The following is a 22,350-nucleotide window of genomic DNA, read 5'->3' on the forward strand; positions in this document are numbered from 1 at the left end:
ACCAAATGGGCAACTACACTTTAGAAACAAGCCCCAAAAAAAAACGTCACAAACAATAAGCCCAACGTTGCTTATAATAAGCAGACATGGCAACACTGCCGGCCGTAGAAAATGACGTAGATGACTGTACCTTATTTGTATAAACCTTGGCTGCCGCAGCCGCACACAGCAACCACGTAGCAACAACAACAGGCAACAGCACAATGTTGTCATTAAACAACACATTAGAGCAGAAGCCTTTTAAATTCCAGTTGGAACAAGATGGAGACTTTTTCATGGTGGGATCAGAGGTATGTAGCAAATAATGAACCGTTTCTAATGTTTGTCTGCCCAGTGTAAAGCTTCAATGTAGCTATCTCCATAAAGAACCTCTCACTCCGCTATACAGCTCTGAGATGATCTCGGAGCTGTATAGCGGAGTGAGAGGTTCTTTATGGAGCTGCCTACAATGTAGATTTTACTGCTAGTTGATGCTAAACTGCTAATGTTAGCAATGCTACAATCATTCAAGGTTTGATACACAAATAGTCCAGCTAACAATAATGTAATAACGGTAACATTCTGATGAATCTCTATTTCATGTTACTGGTCTGTGACTCTGGAAAAATGAAGATAGTGAATGTTGTCTAAAGTTAATTCACTAAACAGTGAATAGCAACTATGTAAGCTCACAACAAAGTGGGCTTGTAGATAAAGTGTGTGTGTGTGTGCGTGTGCGTGTGCGCGCTAGAGCAGAACCTGCCCCGATTGTTTCAGATCGGCCTGTTATAGCGCCACCAGGAGGCCGATTTTTGCTAAACACATTTCTTGATATTACTCTTACAGATTGTGTCCAATTTCAAACATCACAAATCAGTACACACTATCTCTATAGCCTGATCGGCTAAGATTGGCATAAAGTTCCATCCTGATTGGCACATTTCGAACATTGCTGGCCCACAATAACCTACCTGACTTGGCGAAGACCTGAGTGCTTTTTCTAGTTTCTCATTTTCATCTCAGAACTCTTACTTTTTACCAGCAAGACTTAAACCTTCCTAGTAGTTCTCTGATTTCTTTAACAGGGCTTTCTCACCCCTGTTATTTTTTTTTTTAAATTATTATTGTCTTTACTTGTTTGTTTACTATAGTTTCTTATTATGAAGCACTTAAATATTTGTTTCAACAGCTGAGAGCTTTTTAAACTCAAATAATTAATGAAATCATGTATTATTATTATTATTAGTAGTAGTGGAAGTGGTTAGCCTGGTTCCAGACCATAGACCCCGCCCACTCTCTGAGCTTCAGGCTGATAATCAGGCTAGGTAGTAATAGTAGTAGTAGTAGTAGTAGTATTTCAGAGGTTAGTGTAGAGACACAAAAAGACAGTAAACGCAGAGAGAGTAGGGGAGTGACATGCAGCAAATGGTCCTGCTGGCTGAGAATTGAACCAGGGACTCGATGCCAGGCATTAGAGCCCATGTCATGGCCCATGGTCATCCTGCATTGTGATGATCAAGTGTATTGTGCTGCAACGTTATATGGCTTTGCTGCATTGTGAAGTTTACAGCACACAGCAAAGCCATAACATTGCCGTCTGGGAGAAACCTCATATCTCCATATTATTTAAACTTGTTATGTTTCTCTTTTCATTTTTGTTTTTGTTTGTAAATTAATACATTTGTTGTACAATAATGTCCTACAAAAGTTGCAGAACTACAAGCTCACCATGCACTGTGATGTGATGCGTTGTGAGCTTGTAGATCTACAATTGTTGCTCTTTTTGAAGAAATGTGAAAGTGGTCTTTATGTGGGTTTTATAAATATCGAATCAATGAAAGAGCTTGTAACTAAATAATAAGTACATTGGATCCATTTTCTTTCCCAGTTCCCTGATTAGGACATACAAGTTTTCCACCTGACAAGTGACAACAAGTTTGATTCTGTCTCCTCCAGGTGGGAAACTACCTGCGTATGTTCAGAGGGTCTCATTTCCAAGGGTCTCTGTACGAACGCTACCCGCTCTTATGGAGGAGGCTGGCCTCAGTCCAGGAGAGGAAGAAGATTGTCGCTTCATCACGAAGTGAGTTATGGAAAATGAAAAATCAATTAAATATAGTGGGGGAAAAAAAGGAAACTTTCTACTAAATAATATGACAAGTCTTGACAAAGCAAGACCGGTGCGAGGCAAATGTCATAAGCTCAATATCACGCCTGGTATGTCCCTCTTAGCAGAGCGCTAGAGACCCGGTTCAAATCCTTACTTGGACATTAAAGGGTCCATGAAAACACCATGAAAATCACTTTTTTCTTGTTTTTTTGTATTTTTTGGGGTCCCCAGTGTCTCTTGTACCCCAAAAAATGTTTTTTTTTTAAATTCAGTCATTCCTTCTCATTTCATGGATTTCCAGAATGGGCGTGTCTGAACAGGCGATCTCAGAATGGCAATGTTTATGATGTCATAAACATTTTTGATGGCAAACCCCAATGTTAAATGAAAAGTGCCCGAATCGCTCCGAAACTTTTTCTACCCCCCCTAAGTGGGGGTCTACGAACAAATACTTCGGGCTCGGATTTTGGCTCCGCCCCCCGGAAGTGGGTGAAACAGGCACCTCAAACACTTGGTGGAATTGTTCAAAAATGTTCAAAGTGTTTTTTTTTCGATTTCTTTTTTTTTTGTTTTAATATTTTTTTTTATTAACTGAATTTATTAACTGAACAGAATTGCTCAGTAGCCCCCCCCCTGCCCAAGAGGACGTTTTGGTATTGCAGCTGAAAGTGCTGTATAAGCCAGAGACAATTGACTTGGGATGAGTATATCTGAGTGATGATTTAGGCTCAAACCTTTTGAAAAAGGTTTGAGGGACATACACCATATGATATTAAATATCAAATATTTTTTTTAAATTCATGGTGTAGCTCCTTTAAACGTATGGATATCGGCTCTAACTAAGATTACACAGAGTTGTATCACCAACTGCCTTAGCAAATGCATACCACCCTGTGTTGCAGTACATGAAGAAATGCAAGCATTCTGCTTGCTATCATGCTGCTTTCACACTTGTGGCCACAAAAGCTAGCCTGGTCAGCTACATGAGCCACTGTTGAAGTGCTGCTCAAGCCACATTGTTCTGTAAACGAAAAGGGTTAAATAGCTGCACACCGAACAGGTTAAGGGTCCATTCACAGAATGGAGCAGGAATTGTGTAGAGAATGGAAGTGAACATATTGAAACAAAACGATATATGATTCATTGGAGTGCTGAGAAGTGTTGCATTCTGTGGTTGTTGTTGAGCAGTGTCAGTCGTCCGTTTCTAGCTGGCTTCCATTGAACAAATTACTTGTAGCCTGTTGCTTTGTCACCACTCATGCAATCTGGGACCCATTCTGTAAAAAGGGGAAAAAATCACACCCAGTGTGAAGTGGGCGGTGTGGTCATCACAGTGGTCATCACATGATGGAAGCTCACTTAAAGTGCATATTCCTATTTATAGGTTATTAGTTTCATCATGTGTCTCGCTAGCCAATCACAGTGCTGAATAGAGTCAGCCAATAGAGTCAGCCAATCACAGTACAGCTAGGGGTGTACTAATGCTAGGGGTGTACTAATTATGAGCCAATCACAGTACAGCGAAGGGTGTACTAATGAGGTGTCCCAACCCCACTTATGGGGGCGGCTAACGGGGGGGTGCACTAAACACTACATGTTTAGTACAGTGGTGCTTACAAATTCTGCTGTTACCAGAATTTGTCTTGAGAGATTACCACTCATGTGAACACACCATGAAGTAGAAAGATTTATTGTCACCATAACAACAAAGTAGAACGAGTACTGGCATTAGAAAATGTACATCGTTAAACATGAACATACAATACTTATTTTCTTTCCTATTACCAATCTACAGCAGTGATTCTGCTGAAGGCATCAGAATGTGAAGAGATCTTTGAGGGCAATGATAAGAAATACAAAGCAGGTTCCATCAGCACAAAACCTCCAGCAAACTTCAGGTAAGTTCTACCTCCTTTTTGTAGTTTTTCCCAAAGCCAGCAGTAGGGTGACTATTAGGACTGAGTGATGGGTTCTCAGCTTTTGTCAGATGCCAGAAGGCTCCCAGCATAAAAGGTTGGGAAGACCTTGGTTGGTTGAGGTTGGGAAGTTAGAGGACCTATGATTGAGCCCTGGGGGACCCTAGTCAACTAAGTATACAGGTTTAAACCCATTAAGACCTGAGGCGATTTTTAAAAATGTTTTCTAAATCCTAACAGTTTTTTTGAAAAAAATCTAAAATATTTTTTTTTCAAAATTAGCAGATCTACAAGCTCATAGCGCGGCACTCGGTGCCGCGCTATGAGCTTGTATATCTGCTATTTTTGAATAGCCAAAGAAATCTAAAGTGACACAGATGCGTTCCAGGTCTTAATGGGTTAAGTGTCTAAAATGTGTATGTTAAAAGTAATTGTAAGTGTGACTGTTCCATTTGTTCCTTAGCTTTGATCCCTCCCAAACAGAAGTGGTGCTCCCCATTCATCTAGACATGGACATATATGGACACAAACTTCCAGATGCCTTCACATTGAAGATGAACGGTATAAACACCCAATAGCACTGTTTCAACACGTTTCACTGTAACCTTCATAGTCTACTTTAGTAACATAACAACGATGTGCCAAATCTGATTCTAAAGTTTCTAAAGCCTGATTTATACTTTGCACACTAGTTTTGTGCCCCTGAAAACAGCTCTCCAAAGCCTTGACCCATGAAACTGACTTGTCCTCCTGACTACTCCAGATTGCATCAGCATTTTAGGTTCAAATAACTGATGAATTAATGGCATACACTTTGATTGTCCCACTTTTGAGAGAACATACGTATTTATAAACATACTGGCCCTCATTTATCAACGCGGTGCAGCCCAAATAATGGGCGTAGGGCGAGATCACCGCACCTTTCGGCATTTATCAATATATCCTGACGTGGGCTTCATCCTACCATACGCTGAGATCTCACGTCTGGTCGAGACCAGTTGTTGACGTTGGCTGCGCCCGTTTATTCCATTGTAGACCTGCGGAGCAGCATTGTCTGACTGTCTGACAGGCATCTGGACACATAATCCACTCCTAAATGTATATCTACACACTAATAATTAATCCCTGTGAAAATATAACATTTTATAAAGTAATTTAAACAAACTGCTTTAACAGTCATTCAGTTGCATTGGCTATTTTAAAATAGCAGATCTGCAAGCTCAAAAACGGGTCGCATCACGACGCGTTGTGAGCTTGTAGATCTGCTATTTTCAAAATATACGAGCGCTTTTGCGTCGGGACTCGGGAGTCCCGCGGTCGGGACTGCCGACGATCTTTTCATGGACAGTGAGGTGTACAAACTTACAGTAGCTTGTCCTATGTTATGGAGTTATGTCATAGAGAGTTATGAAGACTACAACCTGGATGGGTTAAGGATATAAACCCGACGCTCCAATCTCTTATTAACGTGGCGGACCGAAACCACTGCCGCCCGTCCGAGTCTCACGGGGAATATCCTACATGACTGCTTGTGCACTGCTCGGTATGGGTTAAATAAATTAATATACAAACGTATTCCATTCATGGCGATGTGATTGGTATCATAATATGTCATTCATGTAGGCTACAAGCCTACGTGACAAAGATTGTACCGCTACGGTACGGATTACAATACATGAAAAACACAGCTGGGCGGGCGTGTGTGTGTGTGTGTGTGTGTGTGTGTGTGTGTGTGTGTGTGTGTGTGTGTGTGTGTGAGAGAGAGAGAGAGAGAGGGGGGGGGGGGCGTGTGCGTGTGTGGTGAGGCAGGCGGGGGAAACTCTTTCTCATTGGCTTTTGATGTCTTTGGTCGTATTCTGGTCCTTCTTCATGTCGTAAAATCGGGGCGTTTTGAGAATATTTAAGGGCGTGTTATTTAAATGACGCTAGGTTCCAGCCGTGACATTTATCAAGCCTGGGACCAAATGTAGGCTCGGATCAGCTGTGTAGGATTCGTTGATAAATGTGACTTCGACGTTGGTGTACGGCCGAATATATGGAAAAATATACGCCGGTTTATACGCTGCGTTGATAAATGAGGGCCACTGTACCTACAAACCCTGTTCTAGAAAGTCTGGCCTAAAGCAAAATGTATTCCCAAATCAGAGCTTCCGTGTAAAGTCAGGGCTTGACCGTTTTGGTCACATACGCCCCCGAAATATAGTTTGTCCCCTCAAAAGTGGTAATCAAAGCCCATGCCATTTATTCATTAATCACAATTATTTGTATGACAATTAATCGTCATCTAAAATGTCGTGATCATGACATTTTTACCAACCTGATCTACTGATGCAGTCTGTAATAGTCAGGACAAGTCAGTTTGATGTGACACGGCTTTGGAGAGCTGTTTTCGGGGCACAAAACTGACGAGCAACTAAGTATATATGAGGCTTCAGAAACTACCAATATTAAATTTTACACAATATTCATATTTTGGGTAAAGTAACAAAGTATATTAATTCAAATATTTTCAGAAGGTTTCTTGCTAAACCTTTGAATCCTGGTTTCTTAAAAGAATCAGAAGACTTTATTGCCATGACATGTGAACATGTTAGGAATTTGATTTGGTACAGTGGAGCACAGTTTACAACAGACAAAAACAACACTCCCCAACACCACAGCAGCCATGGGCGGCGCTATCTTGGAAAACAAGTCAATAATCCCTAGTTAGTAACTGTTTGCTCAATGTAATCATTGATACCTAATTTTCTACATGGAACATGGAAGACAGAAATAATGGATTTACGACCACTTTGGTAGAGGTTTGGGTTGTGTAGTTACCTTGCCATGATGTAACTCCAAAGGTGGAAGAGTAAACTAAAATAATTGCACCATTGATTAGAAATTGATAATTCAAAATATGCTCCTCATTGACTTACATGGTACACAGCTCTCAAAGTCACTCTTTTAGCACGTAAACAAACTCAAACAAAGTTGATTCAGACAATATAAAACATCACCAAAACAAGTACTGGTTTTTTTTTTTATAAAAATGTTGCTATTTTTATTAAGGATAAAACCCGGACTGGATCCGGATCTTCAAATGGTCAAATCAGCAGGAAGTTTACATTTTTTATTTAAAAACAAACAGTACTGGGTTTGTTGATGTTCTATATTGTCTAAATCAGCTTTGTTTGTGTTTGTTTACGTGCTAAAAGAGTGACTTTGAGAGCTGTTTTACCGTACAATGTAAGTCAATGAGGAGCATATTTTGAATTATCAATTTCTAATCAATGGAGCAATTTTTTTTTTAATTTCTTGTCCACCTTAGGAGTTACATCATGCCCAAAACTCTACCAAAGTGGTCTTGCCCTTTAAGGAATCCAATGGTCACCATCATGTTTTTGTATCTGCTCCTAGACACCCTGCACATGGTTGTGTGTAAAGAGGAGGTTTCTCCTGGACAGGAGAGGAGCCCCAGTCTGCTCCAGGGGAAACCAGAACCTCCACACATTAAAGAGGAACAGGAGGAGTTTCTTCAAAGACCAGAGGAGCCTGATGGATCAATGATGACATCACTAGCAGTGAAATGTGAAGATGATGAAGACCTCGCTTCACTCTGCTCTGCAGTTGAAATTGAAGTTGAACTTGAATCTGACACTGCTGAGGTCACTGAAGACAGTGATGATGAGTGGGAGGAGACCAGTGGAGGTCAGTTAGCTTTAAACACACTGTAATCACACAAGACGCTAAATGTGGAAGGACACATATTATTGTCATTGAGCAACAAGCTGAACAAACAGACTAAATGTAATTGTCCAGAGTGTGGATAATTTTTTTTTGCTGATGATACATACAGAGGACAAATAATTTTGTTGTAAAGTTAGCATCAAATAAATTATTAAGAAACACACACAGGAAAGAAATCAGTTAAAGGAGTAGTTCACCCAAAAAAAATCTTATTTTCTATCAATTACTCACCCCATGAAGCCTTGGAGATGTTTTTCTCGCATTCCTGAGCCAATAATTTGATGACCGGGTGTATTTCCGGTAGGATAGGATAAAGGATAATTACTTTTAACAGGTCGTCCATGAAAGTCCTTGCGGTCTTGTTTCCAATGAGAACCTGTGAGCAATTAGGGGTTAAGAGTCTTGCTCAGGGACAAATTTCATTTCATCGACACATATGCTGACCTGGCCTGGAATCGAACCTGGGGCAACCAGGGCCTCTGGCTCCCAAGGCAGGCTCACTAACCATTCAGCTATGGCCGCCCCGGATACTCAAAGAGACTCAAAAACTCATAAAATCTTAAAGGGACATTTTAAGTTACACATGAGGACTTGGGAAAAATGTATAGCAAAAAATAAAACTGTATGAAGCAAGTTATGAAGCAAGTCGTGGGGATTCATACAGGGAAGAGATCTGTTAGTTGAAGTGAGTGATCTTGTTGTTTTTTTTTCTTCTCTAGCTGCCAGAATGAAACAGAAACTAAATGGACATGCCCCTCCCTACCTACAGAAATTAATTAGGCCCCCACAAAATTCCACCCGCACCCTCAGATCTACGAGCAGATTCCTCCTCGATGTCCCTGGTACAAATCTACGTACTATGGGTGAGCGGGCCTTCTTCTCGGCAGCGCCACGCCTGTGGAACAGCCTTCCTATTGACCTGAGAGCACCACAGACCCTGGACTCTTTTAAAATAGGCCTGAAAACGTTTTTGTTTCAGAGGGCATTTTCGTGTTGAATTGTTGTTTAGTCACATCTGTTTTTAAATCCTTCTTTTTAACTTTATATGATTGAAGATGTTTTACCATGTGGCACTCTGAGATTCCTTGTGAATGAAAAGTGCATTACAAATACAATGTATTATTATTTAAGCTAGTAAAAACAATGACAAAAATGTACATAGAAAGACAAAAAAAACACGTGAATACAAAATTAAATCCAGTTGACATACACGACTGACTTAACTCTCTCAGTGCCACGCCCCGACATATCCCGAGTTTTTCCCGAGTACCCTCAGTGCCAGCACGAGAAATCCCGAGTTTTTACTTTTGACTGTGGTCGCGCTATTCTGTATATTTTTCATGATCACTTTCGCTTCCTGACTACATCAGACTCACCCGGAGCTGGATGTAAAAAAAAAAATTCATTTCCGGGTCACGTTGTTTTTCTCCGGTGATTTTCGGCCAGAATAGGGAAAGTCACGGTTTTTCACACGGTATAAAAAGCGAACGGAGAGGTCCACGTCTACTCTCTTTGGTCTGGGTGACGATCAGTCATCGTAGTCGTGTATCGCATCGTAATTTAGCCCGATCAACTATTATCGAAAATGTCAACATCCGGTTCTGACCGGATATGACGTGAGCCTGTTTGGGAGGGGGCGAGTGAGCCAGCGAGATCATCAATGTGTCGATTTGTTGCTCTCTACTGGTAGAACTGTATTATGGGTTTAAAACCCCAATCAGATCATTTATTTGAATGAAAAATTACAAAATTTTAAAAAACGCAAATTCCTGGCAGTTTGGGAGTACTTTATGAAAATACTCTTGGCACTGAAAGAGTTAACAACATAATCCAAGTCGTCATGTAATAATTTCAAAAACGTCCCAATGCCAAATAATAATAGTAACAACACAACACGTTCAACAATATATAGCTATATGGCCTCATATAAACTTTTATAACATCTTACGGAGCATTTGGTAACATCAGCGAGGTTCTCGCCCTAAAACACGGTTGCCCCGGATCAAATCCGGCGACCTGGGAATGGTCACCACCAGGTACTCCTACACGTAACCTCAGTAAAAAATGGGGGCGAGTGTGTTTTGGGGCGATCGTTCCGTTTACCTCAGAGTACGTTCTCTCTCAGCGCGGTGTCATTGTTTGACGACAGGGCACGGTGTATTCTGGAAATGCCATCAGCTCACGGAAGCCTTTCCCCTCGACAGCATCGAGTAGGCTATTCTTAAACAATCTATCTTCAAGTATATACCCCAAGTGTATTCAAACTGTTTTATTGTTATTATTCTTATTCTTATTAGGAATAAAGACAAAACAAGAGCATGTGATAAAAAAAAAAATGCGTGTGAGAGTGGTGTCGACCCACTACACCTGCAGCCCGCATAATTGCCTCTAAAATCTTGCCTCGTCCGCCAGCCGTGCGAGTTGACTGCGCATCACTAGTGGAAATGCTTGGAAAATAGTGAGAAATAAGGTAAAATATACATGATTTGAAGGTCACAGGATAGGTGGGCCCATATTTGAGGCACTATATGATTACGCAACATTTCTACATGATAACGCAACATCTTTAACCGGAAACGCTCCAACACGCACAGCGTGTGCAGAGACACGCTGGACGCACTACATGATTTATATGTACCGTGTGTGTGATCGCGCGCATGTTTGTGGGTTACTTCATCGCGCATGTCAAAGCGGAACAAAATATTCACGTGCACGGCAGTCAGTGTGTGTGTGTGTGAGAGACAGTGTGACACCTCCCCTGCTGATCTTGCTCTGTGTGTGTGTGTGTGTGTGTGTGTGGTGTGTGTGTGTGTGTGTGTGTGTGTGTGTGTGTGTGTGTGTGTGTGTGTGTGTGTGTGTGTGTGTGTGTGTGTGTGTGTGTGTGTGTGTGTGTGTGTGTGTGTGTGTGTGTGTGTGTGTGAAAAAGCTACCAGCGAAGCAGCCGCTCCCGCAGGCTTCGACACCGGCTCTGTCCTGCAGGTGGATCGAGGCGCACTTGCACTTATACGTGCAGCCTTCACTGACGGCTACGAGGCGACAGCAACACAACGGAGGAAGGTGAGCAGAGACGAGCTGTCATACCTGTGGCAGCATAAACAGTCCCGATACAATTCAAATTATTCAACAGTGAATTCCCCTCCCCGTCCGTGTCCGGATAATTGTGAGCAGGTACAATTATATTTCAGAATAAATGCGGTGCTCAAATGTCAGTTACTGACCTGACCCTCTTCCACCACTGAGGTTGAGACTGTATTGCGCTTGTTACCCAGTAATAGTGCATGTGGCATGGATGGTGTTTTCATATCTCAGGCCTACGCTGTCAGACATTTTAACAGCTATATTAATGTCTGCTTGGAGAACAGGAGGGTCCCTGTTTCATGGAAGGGCACCCTCCTCTATAGGATCCCCAAAAAAGACAATATTGTAGCGTCCAAGCTGGGCATAAAGGAGGTTGAAGCCGACTGATGATTTGTGATGGTAACTTTATTTAAATCAACTTGAAAACTGAAACAAAAAGCATAAACATATAATCAATAAACTGTCAGAACAAACGCATGTCCCACATAACCAATAAAAAGTGCATATTAAAACTACAAATACAGCATGCAAAGTACCAACCACAACAATAAAAACCCACAACAATTTTTCCCTCTCCAGCTAGGTGCCAAGTAACCAGGTGCTTTTCCAGTGGCATGTCGGTCACTCCATCAATAACACAGTTTAATAGGAATCCCACTAAAACAAATATATCAAAGTTAAAATCCAATCGCATTTCCATTTCTTCATTATTTTGTGGCACTCACTTTGCTCCCTTTGTTCCATCCATCCAGTTTCCCAAACGATTAATGTAACTTCAACAAAACATTTCAGTCTCTCTGCTGTCCACTGCTGCTCCCCTCCCCCAGCTCACGTTGGACTGGCTTTAGTAAGTCAACTGCTCCCAATGCGCTGGTGCGCTTCCAGTGTTTCCTTTCAAAATAAAGGTTTATTTCAAATTTTTATCCCTCGATTTTGTAACCCCTTTTTCACCCGGTGCCAATTTGCTAAGTGATCCTGGGCACTACACTCCCCCCACCAGCCTAGGGAGGCCAGGGCCGAGCTCATGCCTCCTTCAATGCATGAGAGCCAACTGACCTTCTTGTCACCTGACAGGGGGGAGTTTCCCTGGTTGGACGTAGCGTGTGGAAGGAACACGTTATTCCAACCAGTTCCCTTCCCCTCCATCAGGCGCCCCGGCTGACCAGGAGGAGGCAGTATAGTGACCAGGATTACTACATGTTTTTGTGAGGGTATTAACTACCCTAGGAGACACGGGGAGAACATGCAAACAACACAAAGAGTAGGCCCTTTCGTCAAAATAAAGGTTTCTGTCCTGGGTCCGTTACAAACATCACGGACGATCCGTCAACGTGGAGAGACATTTCCCTCTTACCTACCATCTATAAGGTGTTTATTAAGTGCATTCTTGCCCTGAATCCTCCCGTGGCTTGTGGATGAAAACATCTAGGGCCCTATTCTCGAGCACTTCCCCCCCCCCCCTAAACCACGTTAAATACTGATAATGGAGCTGCGCCGCCCCAATATGTTATTCTAGCACCTGCTCTACCCGTCACCATTATGCCGACGCCGTTATTTGCGCGTGGAGGTGTGCCCCACATTGCCATTCTGCAGACACACATGGGTACGGCTTTGGGGGGGGGGATAGTGGATTGTAAAACCACCCGCCGGTTTCTAAAACCACCCGCCAAGTGCACACAGACACTGCAATGGCTTTGTGCGTTGGACCATGAGCCGGGTTGCCAGCCTTGGCGAGAAATAAGCAACCGCAGGTCTATTTGTCCCTGAGCAAGACTCTTAACCCCTAATTGCTCACAGGCCCTCATTGTAAACAAGCCCGCAAGGACTTTCATGAACGTCCTGTTAAAAGGAATTATCCTTATGAAAACAAAAAGAAGCAACTATAAGGCCACATGAGCACTTCAAACTACTAACTAGAGCTTTCATATCCCCTAAATATTTCAGCCCGGCTCGACTAATAATTGACAAATTAGGCCCAGCCCAGCCCGTCAGTAATTTTTCTAAAGAAGCTTAATTGCTGCATGCAGCCTTTTTTCTCATTAAATCTTGGTAATTCGTTAAGAACAGGAGTCATTCCACCCTATTCCAACAGTCTATATTTTATTTAAAAAACAGCTTGGAGCAAATAGGGCTATATAAATATATACACTGCCCCATAACCATTTTAAGAATGATATTCGGTTATTATACGAAATATATTTTTAATTGAGATATTTTTGTTTTTTCCATATGCTGTCATGTCTTAATAAAATCATGCTTTTAGCAAGCAAAATAAGCAGTACAAAACAGTTTGGATTACTTTGTTTGATGGGAAAGAGTTGCGATGGAGAAATCACATCCAATGTTACCTTCTACTGCCCGCTGCCTGTGTTCTCATTTGAAGAAATAATCCAACATTTACTTTGAGGTGAAGAAAGCTTTTCAATCTCAATAGTCTGAAGATCCATTCTATACGTCATGTTATGGTTTAAACTTTAAAGGGGGCTCTCTGCTGCTGCCGTTGTGACAACTGTCAAGACAGCTAATTGATTTGACTTTGCGCTGCCCTGATGATTAATTATTTGGCATCAGCTGTGTAAGAGTATAACTATTTTAAATGGCTTTCATATACTCTTGGGGATCTGACTAATGACAAGTTGCTTATTGTGAACACAATACGCTACAAATTAATTAATATATTAATTTATTTGGATTTAAAAAAAACGTCGACCCGGCCCAACCGGTGCCGACGGGCCGGGTCGGGTCCCGTTGGGTTTGGGCTAAAATCTTAAGCACTTACATTTTTTATAAGATGATCGGATCATCTAGTATGATTTTCATTTTGGCTGCTGTCTCGTTAAACCCATGCTGCGGGTGAATATTATATTATATATTATATTATTATTATATTCCCCACGTAAACGCTACGTTCATGTTTACTGCATTAAAAGGTTCTCAATCTTTTCAGGCCATCGACCCCCCAAAATAACCATATTTGAACTGGGGACCCCCCCATTTTGTTTGACTCGGTTCCACAGATAAATATTGTGAAAATAGCAGATCTACAAGCTCGCCAGGCGTTGGGTGCTCCATTGTGGTCTTGACCCACAGGTTGAGAACCACTGCATTAAAAGCTCCAAGCAAGTTACATGTCTAGTATGTTGTTGACCACGTAATGTAATGTTTTTGGTTTAGTGTTAGGCTACTGTTTATTCTGTCCAAAATAACAGATCTGTAAGCTGTCGACACGACATGACGCAGCGCCGTCGATAGCTTAAGTATGTCTGTTATTTTGGGTAGGTAGGCGACGCACATACGCATCGCAGCAATGTGTCTGGGTTTGAGAGGCTATTGATGTAAACTTAAAGTGTAGCTCTGTTCGGGATTACTGAACAAAGGTGGATGATGAAAGATAACGGGGACAATATGGATGTAAGTTAACTTTAACTGCGTCACTTCAGAGGAAACTATGGAGCTACTTCACACTGTCTGTGTACCACGTAGGAGCGTTGTCGCAACATGATGTAATTAATTATTTGGGAGCAGCCGGTGTGTACCAATAGTATAAATATTTTAAATGGCTTTCATATACTATTCCGGATCTGACTAATATGACAAGCTTATTGTGAACACAATAGGCTACAAATTAATATAAATTTTTATTTGGATCAAATAAAATAAAAGAAGGAAAATAAGCCCAATGTGGCTTATAATAATCAGACCAGGCAACAGTGCAAACAGGGAGCATATATTGGATCGGGGATGACGGCTAGCGCAGTCTTCTCTTAAAGGCAATGGCTTCTGGCACGGTGATTGGTTTTATCATTGTAACGCCCAAACCACACCTATGCATAATGTAACGGGTAGCTCAGGTGTTTGGCGGGTGAGGGGGGTGCCACAGAATACCGAATTTTGCGGGGAAACGCCTCTTGCCTAGTCCGAAATCCGTAATTAGTGGTTTGTTCAAATTTCACCTGGAATAGGGCCCCTAGTCTCCCATAATTAGTGGTTTGTTCAAATTTCACCTGGAATAGGGCCCCTAGTCTCCCAAGCAAAAGGCTTACATCAATCGGCAAGGCATGAATGAACATGTGTTTTGTCTCAAAACAGGAATTGACGATTTTAAGCATGGGTCTAGTGAATACATTCCAGTTTTTCTGGACTTCTGTGATGCATTTGGCATTTTATCACATAATGTCATGATAACCGCTCTTGAGGAATTCCATCTACCGCAAGTTTATGTTGACATTGTTAAAGATGTGTACACTGGTTCATTCATACAGGTTATCTGTGGTAAACAGCTCACAGACCCCATGCCTCTCCAAGTAGGTGTTAAGACTAGCTGTCCATGGAGCGCTGTTAACACATTGACTGCCAGCATTAAAACATTGTTTTTCATCCCCATGCCAGCGTTTGTTTTACCTTATATTCATGTTGTATATGTATTCACATATATTACCTTATGATCATGTAATAATTTGACATGGCGTCACCATTTCTTATATTTTCAAACTTATCTCCTTCCTAGGTGATACATCTTATTCATCTCCCCCTGTGACCCCTATGGCATCTAACAGTCCTGCTGCCAAGTCACAACACCCACAAAGAGATGAACCTTCCACTTCTCTTATCGTTGGTGTTGTTCCAGCCAACATCGACGGTAACTAACGAGGGCCGTGGTTCCTGAGACTCACTATTTTGAAAATGGTTCAACATCACTGAATCTCTCTTTTTTCTGGTTTGTTGAAAAGGAAGCTTGTCACAATGTGTCACAGACAGAAATGGTTGAATATTAGTTAATTTGAGGGAATCACAAAATGTTATACAACATTTACCAGCAAAATGTAACATATAATTAAGATGTATTCATATTGTTGGGTAATTGTGTGTGTGTGTGTGTGTGTGTGTGTGTGTGTGTGAGATGTGTGAGATGTGTGAGATGTGTGAGAGAGAGAGAGAGAGAGAGAGAGAGAGAGAGAGAGAATATTGTTGGGTAATTAACTCTCAAAAGTCTGACTGAGCCAACCAGCAGACTTGTGTGTGTGGGGCCTTAAAGGTATCATGACATTCATTTTCACTTTTTTTATTTTCAATGTTTTATTTGGGGTTTTATGACCTCAATTACACCCAAAAAACCTGAACTTAAAACATTCAGTGGATTTTCTGTGGTCTGGGGTTTTCTGAATAATTAGGCTGAAAAGTAATCTGAGCTTGGCCCTTCGACAGTGAGGTCACTGTCGAATAATCCCGCCCACTCTCCTCCTCGCCCCTCCCCTCCCCTATCCTTTCCTTTGGGGGGGGCGGAGCAGAGGCGATGATTGACAGGCAAAATCCCTCACCAGCGACACCCGCAGGCAAAGATTTCTTTTTTCATTGCAGTTGAAAAGGCTTTAGAAATGTGAGAGAAAAACACCTGCCATTGATCACTGGAATGGAATTTTCACTTAAAACTTTTTGTACACTTTTGAAGGACCAGGACAAAGACTTTGAATGTGGTGTAAAAGTGAATGTCATTAAACCTTTAAATACACATATTTCTTACTATACTGTCATTCCTGCGGATACTGTGTCTTATCTACACTGTTTGCACGCTAATGGCTCTGTGGCCTATTACTGTATATCTAAGTCATGGACCCTGACATGAAAATGTTTGTGCTTCTTTCCCCTAATCACTCAACACCACTGCCTACATCTACACTTTAACACCCCTTAAAATGTTTCAGTCTACAATTAAAGTGCCTTACAATGTTCTCGACTTTCTTTGCAGAACATGCTGTCTTTGAAGGTGACCCTAATCCATCAACATCCAGGGTGACGGCTCCTTCACGTGCCCCACATACACGCAAAATGCCAAAGACAAGAACCAAGTTCACCATGAGAAGAAACAAGAAAAACACAGTCGCACAGCGACAAGCTCGCGCTGCGGAAACGCCTGACCAACGTGAACAACGCCTAGGTGCTCGTGCAGACGCACACCGACGAGCTCGCGCTGCGGAAACACCTGATGAGCGAAGGTGTTCTAACAGAGACGCACAGCGACGAGCTCGCGCTGCGGAAACACCTGACCAACGTGAAAGACGTCTTCGTGCTCATGCAGACGCACGACGGCGAGCTCGCGCTGCGGAAACACCTGACCAACGTGAAATACGTCGACGTACTAACGCAGATGCAGTGCGACGAGTTCGCGCTGCGGAAACGCCTGACCAACGTGAAAGACGTCAACGTACTAACGCAGACGCATGGCGACGAGCTCACGCTGCAAAAACACCTGATGAGCGAAGGCGTGCTAAGACAGACGCACAGCGACAAGCTCGCGCTGCAAAAAAATTAAGTCTCATAATGATGTACCGTGCATGTTCAAACCACCTACTTTACACCTATCCTGTATCCGATTTGGACATGCCTGTAGAACATTTCACATTTAAGGCCTAATTTCAACAATTGGTGTAAAACCTGTGGATGTCATTATGGCATAAACAAATCATGTATAGCCTACTGAACATTACTTCATACCGTTTTCCAAAGCATACTTTTATTATTTACTTTATCACATTTTTCAAACTGCCAATATCAAACTGCAAAACATACATACACAATACATATCTGGTGTATGGCTGAAGCATTGCATTTAATTTCCTTGTGATTATGGTATGAATAGAACTTGTTACAACCATGTTACAGTAAGTGTGATGTAGTAGCCTAATGCAGGTGTAAACCTGTTGTGTTTGTATTGTGTTATAGGTATAACCGTGCCAAAATGCATGGTGGTATTGTCCCCCAAAATATTTTTTTTCCCACACGGCTTGCCGGAGTAGGTGTCCCTTATTTTAATCTCTGGGGGTTGGCAAACCCTATCCTCATTGTCTCCATAAGGCTTATACAATTATGCATGGCCTGAGGATTCAGGTTTTACTCATATTATTAGACATTAAATATGATTTGACCCTCTTTTGTCTGAAAATAGTATTTTGTTTTAACACAGACTTCTTCATGTTGCACACTCAAGTCTTCTGGTTGTGCAGAGGAGGCTGTGAATGTTTCTTTCATTCAAGCTGTCTGGAAATTACTATTCATGAATGGCATTGAGACAAGCTGAATTGGGTCAGTACTCAACAGTACAATACCAGTTCTGCTATGTTTCTCCCACCCGAGTACCCATGTTATCATTGCTTACCAGGGTATGTAATATTGGCCATTGTTGTGCTTTGGCTGCCCAGTGCCCACAGTTACATTGACTGAAAATAAACCCTACTCAATTGTGGACTTTATTTGGACTTAACTGTCAACCAAATTTCAAAGTTGACAAATACATCACTACAGAATAAGTGGGATTCGTTAATAAATAGACAAGCACATTTTTCAAATCCACTTCTTATTGATAATGATGATGATATTGATGAGATTCTATTAATGATTAAATGTTTATTAAATAAAGCTTTTTTGTAATTTTGTTAAAACATGTTTCTGCCTTCTGTACAACGAACCGTGTGAGGAGTCACAAATGTAATCAGGTGTAGTAGTTGAAGTTCCTAGGGCGCAACTCCCTAGGTGGCGTAGTTGGCTACAAGTTCTCATACCACCCTGTTACAGTAGCAAAGGACTTTACAGTTCCCCCATGGGAGTAGAATTGAGGGAGGAGTTTTGGAATGGCGGTGTGCAAAGCATACTGGTAGTTGGAGTATAATGCAGTCGAACACATTCCAGAGGAACACGATTGAATAATAATGACTGCATAATTGTTTTCCTGGTTATAAGACACCAATTTAAGATATGAATACACATTCCCCCTACACATAGTGTTAACTTCAAGTGACTGCAGCTTCTTCCAGCGGTGAAATGGTCTTTTAATATCTAACAAAATTGGTTCTATTTTTTTTTTTAATGGATGAAAAGGAAAAACTGTAACTGCCATTGATGATTGCATTTCCCTGTGAAATAAATAAATAAAGGTTTTTCTATCTGTGGGCTGTAAACATCAGCGCCCTGATGGTCCATTGTGGAACCTTGGGCCGTCAACCTATACTTTATAGAGTCAGTAAGAAGGAAGGCCTTGATAGCCACAGCGTTGATATACTGAATAATTATAGATAAGTCTTTGAACCATTTTACATTTAGTCACGGTAAAGGAGGGTGGCACCCTGGCCTCTGCACTTTCCTATGCTGTGTGCCCTGCCGGGTGTCAGGTCAAGGAGGGAAATAGTATGATAGCATATGTATAGTATAATAGCATATTGATATTGAGATACATAGTATAATGTTAAGTGACTAAAGTTCATACTTGTAGAAACCTTCATGTCGAAGTGTTGTAATGTTGCCGTTAATTTTTGTTAAATGAATGTGCTTAGACTTATGGCAGAGTGACCATTACAGAGACACTTCAGTGATAAATACAGTCCATTGCATACAGAGATCAAAGACTCACCATCAAACCCCCACCCAATTTTTTTTTAGATAAAGGAGGGACACTACACATTTAATGTGATTAGTACCAATATCACTCTCAGCCAGACCGGAACATACCATGCATCACGGTGATTAATCAGATGGAGTACATCTATGCTGCCCAAGGCCACTGAACGACCCCAGAATACATAATGATTTTGATTTTGACAGTAATGTTGGGGGACGTAATCTGATCGTAGCGATCTCCCTGGCAGCTTTAGGCACATTAAATATAGGCTGTCTTGCCCTTCGCAAATGGCAAGTGATAAGAGAGCAGTGACAGTGATCCCAATACACACCACAGAAACATTACATTGCCACCTGGGCCCCCATGCTGAACTTGACGAAGAACACCCCTGCACGATATCTACGCCCCGACTTTCGACCTCAAGGAGGGTACGGATCTGACTGGCGCTTGGGGGTTGGGGCCCCTGTGTATAATACGGGGGGCTCCGGTCTCAGGCCCCAGGAGGGTACGGACCCGGGGGCTCGGGAGTGGGACCTCCGTCTCTTAGCTCATTCAGTGCCAAGTACATTCGTTAATGGCGCTGGATGGGTTGGGGGGGGGGGGCTAGTCTTGGGCTCTGTCGGAACCTCCTCCTCCGGGCTCGGAAAAGTGACCACCTCAACCAGAGGAATTGGAGAAGAAACCAAAAATGCACACAGTTAACAAGATTAATAAAAAAAAAATGTTTTAAATATATATATATATATATTACACATGTTAGAATAGTTGCTTGTAAAGGAAAACTCAGTGGGAATGCCCCACTGAGGGACCCTAAGTTTAGCAATGCGATATGGAATCAAATGATGTAATTGTCCCCATTAAGAGCTCATGTCCAGATGGTAGGTTTGGGACTGCCCCAAAGAAAAGGGTTTTCCTCGGCTCACATGACTCAAAAAGAAAAAAAATGGGACCTGATTTTTTTAAACATGAAATATGTTATGCTAGTGGATAATTTCTATAAAGTACTGTTTAGATTTTAATCTTGTGTTGTGGGTACTAAATTCGTACCCAAGGAGGGGTTGATGGTCCATTGTGGAACCTTGGGCCGTCAACCTATACTTTATAGAGTGTGGAGCACAGTAGCTGTGCTCCAGTAAGAAGGAAGGCCTTGATAGCCACAGCGTTGATATACTGAATGTAATAGATAAGAACTTCAGAATTCTCCAGGCGCTCAACCGAACGCTTGTTTGCATGCAGACTTAGATGTGGAGCGATTTGCCTTCGTGATATATCAGGTCGTATTGTTTTAATATCATTAATTTGCTGTTCTTTTATTCACGTAGTATAGAGGGAATCTCCCTTGTTTGTCAATAAAGATGCCTTGCGCATGTAAAAGGTAATTTCTGTGTATGTTGTCTATAAACTGGACTTTAGGGTTTTATTGAACCAAGAGTGACAGGTCTGCCACGGCACATCAGCCCTCCGTTCATGACGTATCCTTGATTACAATGGTTCTGCTTAAAACTGGTGGAAACGCGGCCAGTTCCGTGAAAGCATGAAGGTTCCACAAATCTAGAACGGAACTGATTCTAGTACCAAAGTTCTTACACACACACAGGGATGCATTGCTCATGGGACGGCAGGTCACACTACATAGCGTAACACGGTAGAACACACCACTGATTAGTCTGTATACATTGAAAATAGCCGATCTACAAGCTCACAACGCATAGCAATGTGACGCGTTGTGAGCTTGTAGATCTGCTATTTTCAAAAATTATTGAAATAAACATTATTTTTTTTTAAACATTCTAACAACACAAGGGAAGCACAAACGAATGGGGCACACAATTGACAGGTGCGTGGTGATTGGTGCGGGGTAATGAATCACATCACCTGCCAATTGTGTTCCCCAAACATTTGTGTGTCCAAAAGGAAGTTTAGATATATTCAGTCCTGCACTCATTCCAGGCCCCTCTCCCGTACAGAAAGTCGTCCGTGTGCAGCTCGTGGAAACGTGGAGATTGACTAAACACACGTTTTCTGGCAGAACTTTCAAATGGATATGAAACTAGAGGACAGATTCCAAGTCTTAGGAATTAATTATTGGGTGAGCCCTCGCAGATCCTGCACTACACAGCGCGTCGGCCAGACCGATCTATGACTGTCTATTTGAAATACATGAAATGTATGTAAGATGACAGACATTCTAGGGCTAGTGCTGAAGCACAGGGCACCAACCTTGGGGGGCACCAACGGCGTGGAGAAATAAAAAAAAAGAAGACAGAGCTATCGGCGAAAAGCGCCCACATTTAGAAGCAGCGGCTGCTAAAGGAACGCTACAAGATTGAAAAGCAAGCCCAAATGGGCAACTACACTACACACACAAAAAAACGTAACCCACAATACAACTACCAATATTTACAAGCAACTTCACCAAAAAATAAGCCCAAAGTCGCTTATAAGAAGCAGACATGGCAACAATGGTTTCTGTGTCGGCAGTATCGCGAGATTCCATGGCTGAAATTCTATGCTTCCGGCTGAAGAAAATGACGTAGATGTCTGTACCTTAATTTTATATACCTTGCCTGCCGCACACAGCAACCACGTGACAACAACAACAGCGCAATGTTGTCATTAAACAACACATTAGAGCAGAAGCCTTTTAAATTCCAGTTGGAACAAGATGGAGACTTTTTCATGGTGGGATCAGAGGTATGTAGCAAATAATGAACTGATTCTAACGTTTGTCTCCCCAGCTAAAGCTTCAATGTAGCATTTTACTGCTAGTTGATGCTAAACTGCTAATGTTAGCAATGTTACAGTCATTCAAGGTTTGATACACTAGTCCAGCTAACAATCATGTAATAACGGTAACATTCTGATGAATTGTAACTATTTACATCTCTATTTCATGTTACTGGTCTGTGACTCTGGAAAAATGAAGACAGACAGTGAATGTTATCTAAAGTTAATTCACTAAACTGTGAATAGTATACCGTAATATAGGGCTGCAACTATCTAAGCTCACAACACGTCAAGTGGGCTTGTAGATATTATGTATTTTTTGTCTCCGCCAGCCCTGTGTGTGTGTGTGTGTGTGTGTGTTGCCTTAAATACACATATTTCTTACTACATGCATTTACTATAATGTCATTCCTGCGGATACT

General features: G+C 41.8%; 3 protein-coding genes across 3 annotated transcripts in view; 2 read left to right on the forward strand and 1 right to left on the reverse strand.

Moving 5' to 3' along the window:
• Positions 1–22,350, reverse strand: part of gemin5 (gem (nuclear organelle) associated protein 5) — an 851,612-nt gene that overhangs the window by 312,375 nt on the left and 516,887 nt on the right. The window lies entirely within an intron of this gene.
• Positions 167–18,212, forward strand: LOC308089753 (uncharacterized protein). Its single transcript, XM_080434656.1, has 6 exons — positions 167–290; positions 1,936–2,062; positions 3,885–3,987; positions 4,469–4,566; positions 7,405–7,695; positions 16,559–18,212. The coding sequence occupies exons 1-6, from the start codon at positions 204–206 to the stop codon at positions 17,221–17,223; spliced, it is 1,371 nt and encodes a 456-aa protein (XP_080290782.1). The 5' UTR covers positions 167–203; the 3' UTR covers positions 17,224–18,212.
• Positions 21,777–22,350, forward strand: part of LOC308089748 (uncharacterized protein) — a 61,671-nt gene continuing 61,097 nt past the window's right edge. The window contains exon 1 of the mRNA XM_080434650.1: positions 21,777–21,895. Coding sequence (XP_080290776.1) covers positions 21,809–21,895 — 87 coding nt within the window. The 5' untranslated portion in view covers positions 21,777–21,808. The remainder of the gene's footprint in view (positions 21,896–22,350) is intronic.

Source organism: Gymnoscopelus braueri (genome assembly GCF_963280865.1).
Source record: "Gymnoscopelus braueri genome assembly, chromosome: 8".
Classification (NCBI taxonomy): Eukaryota; Metazoa; Chordata; class Actinopteri; order Myctophiformes; family Myctophidae; genus Gymnoscopelus; species Gymnoscopelus braueri.

What these genes read in the sequence shown, in the direction of transcription:
- LOC308089753 (XM_080434656.1), top strand. Translation starts at nt 204, where the DNA reads ATGTTGTCATTAAACAACACATTAGAGCAGAAGCCTTTTAAATTCCAG. An exon ending in TTTTCATGGTGGGATCAGAG is followed by an intron (nt 291 to 1,935) that starts GTATGTAGCAAA and finishes TGTCTCCTCCAG; the next exon opens with GTGGGAAACTACCTGCGTAT. An exon ending in AAACCTCCAGCAAACTTCAG is followed by an intron (nt 3,988 to 4,468) that starts GTAAGTTCTACC and finishes TTTGTTCCTTAG; the next exon opens with CTTTGATCCCTCCCAAACAG.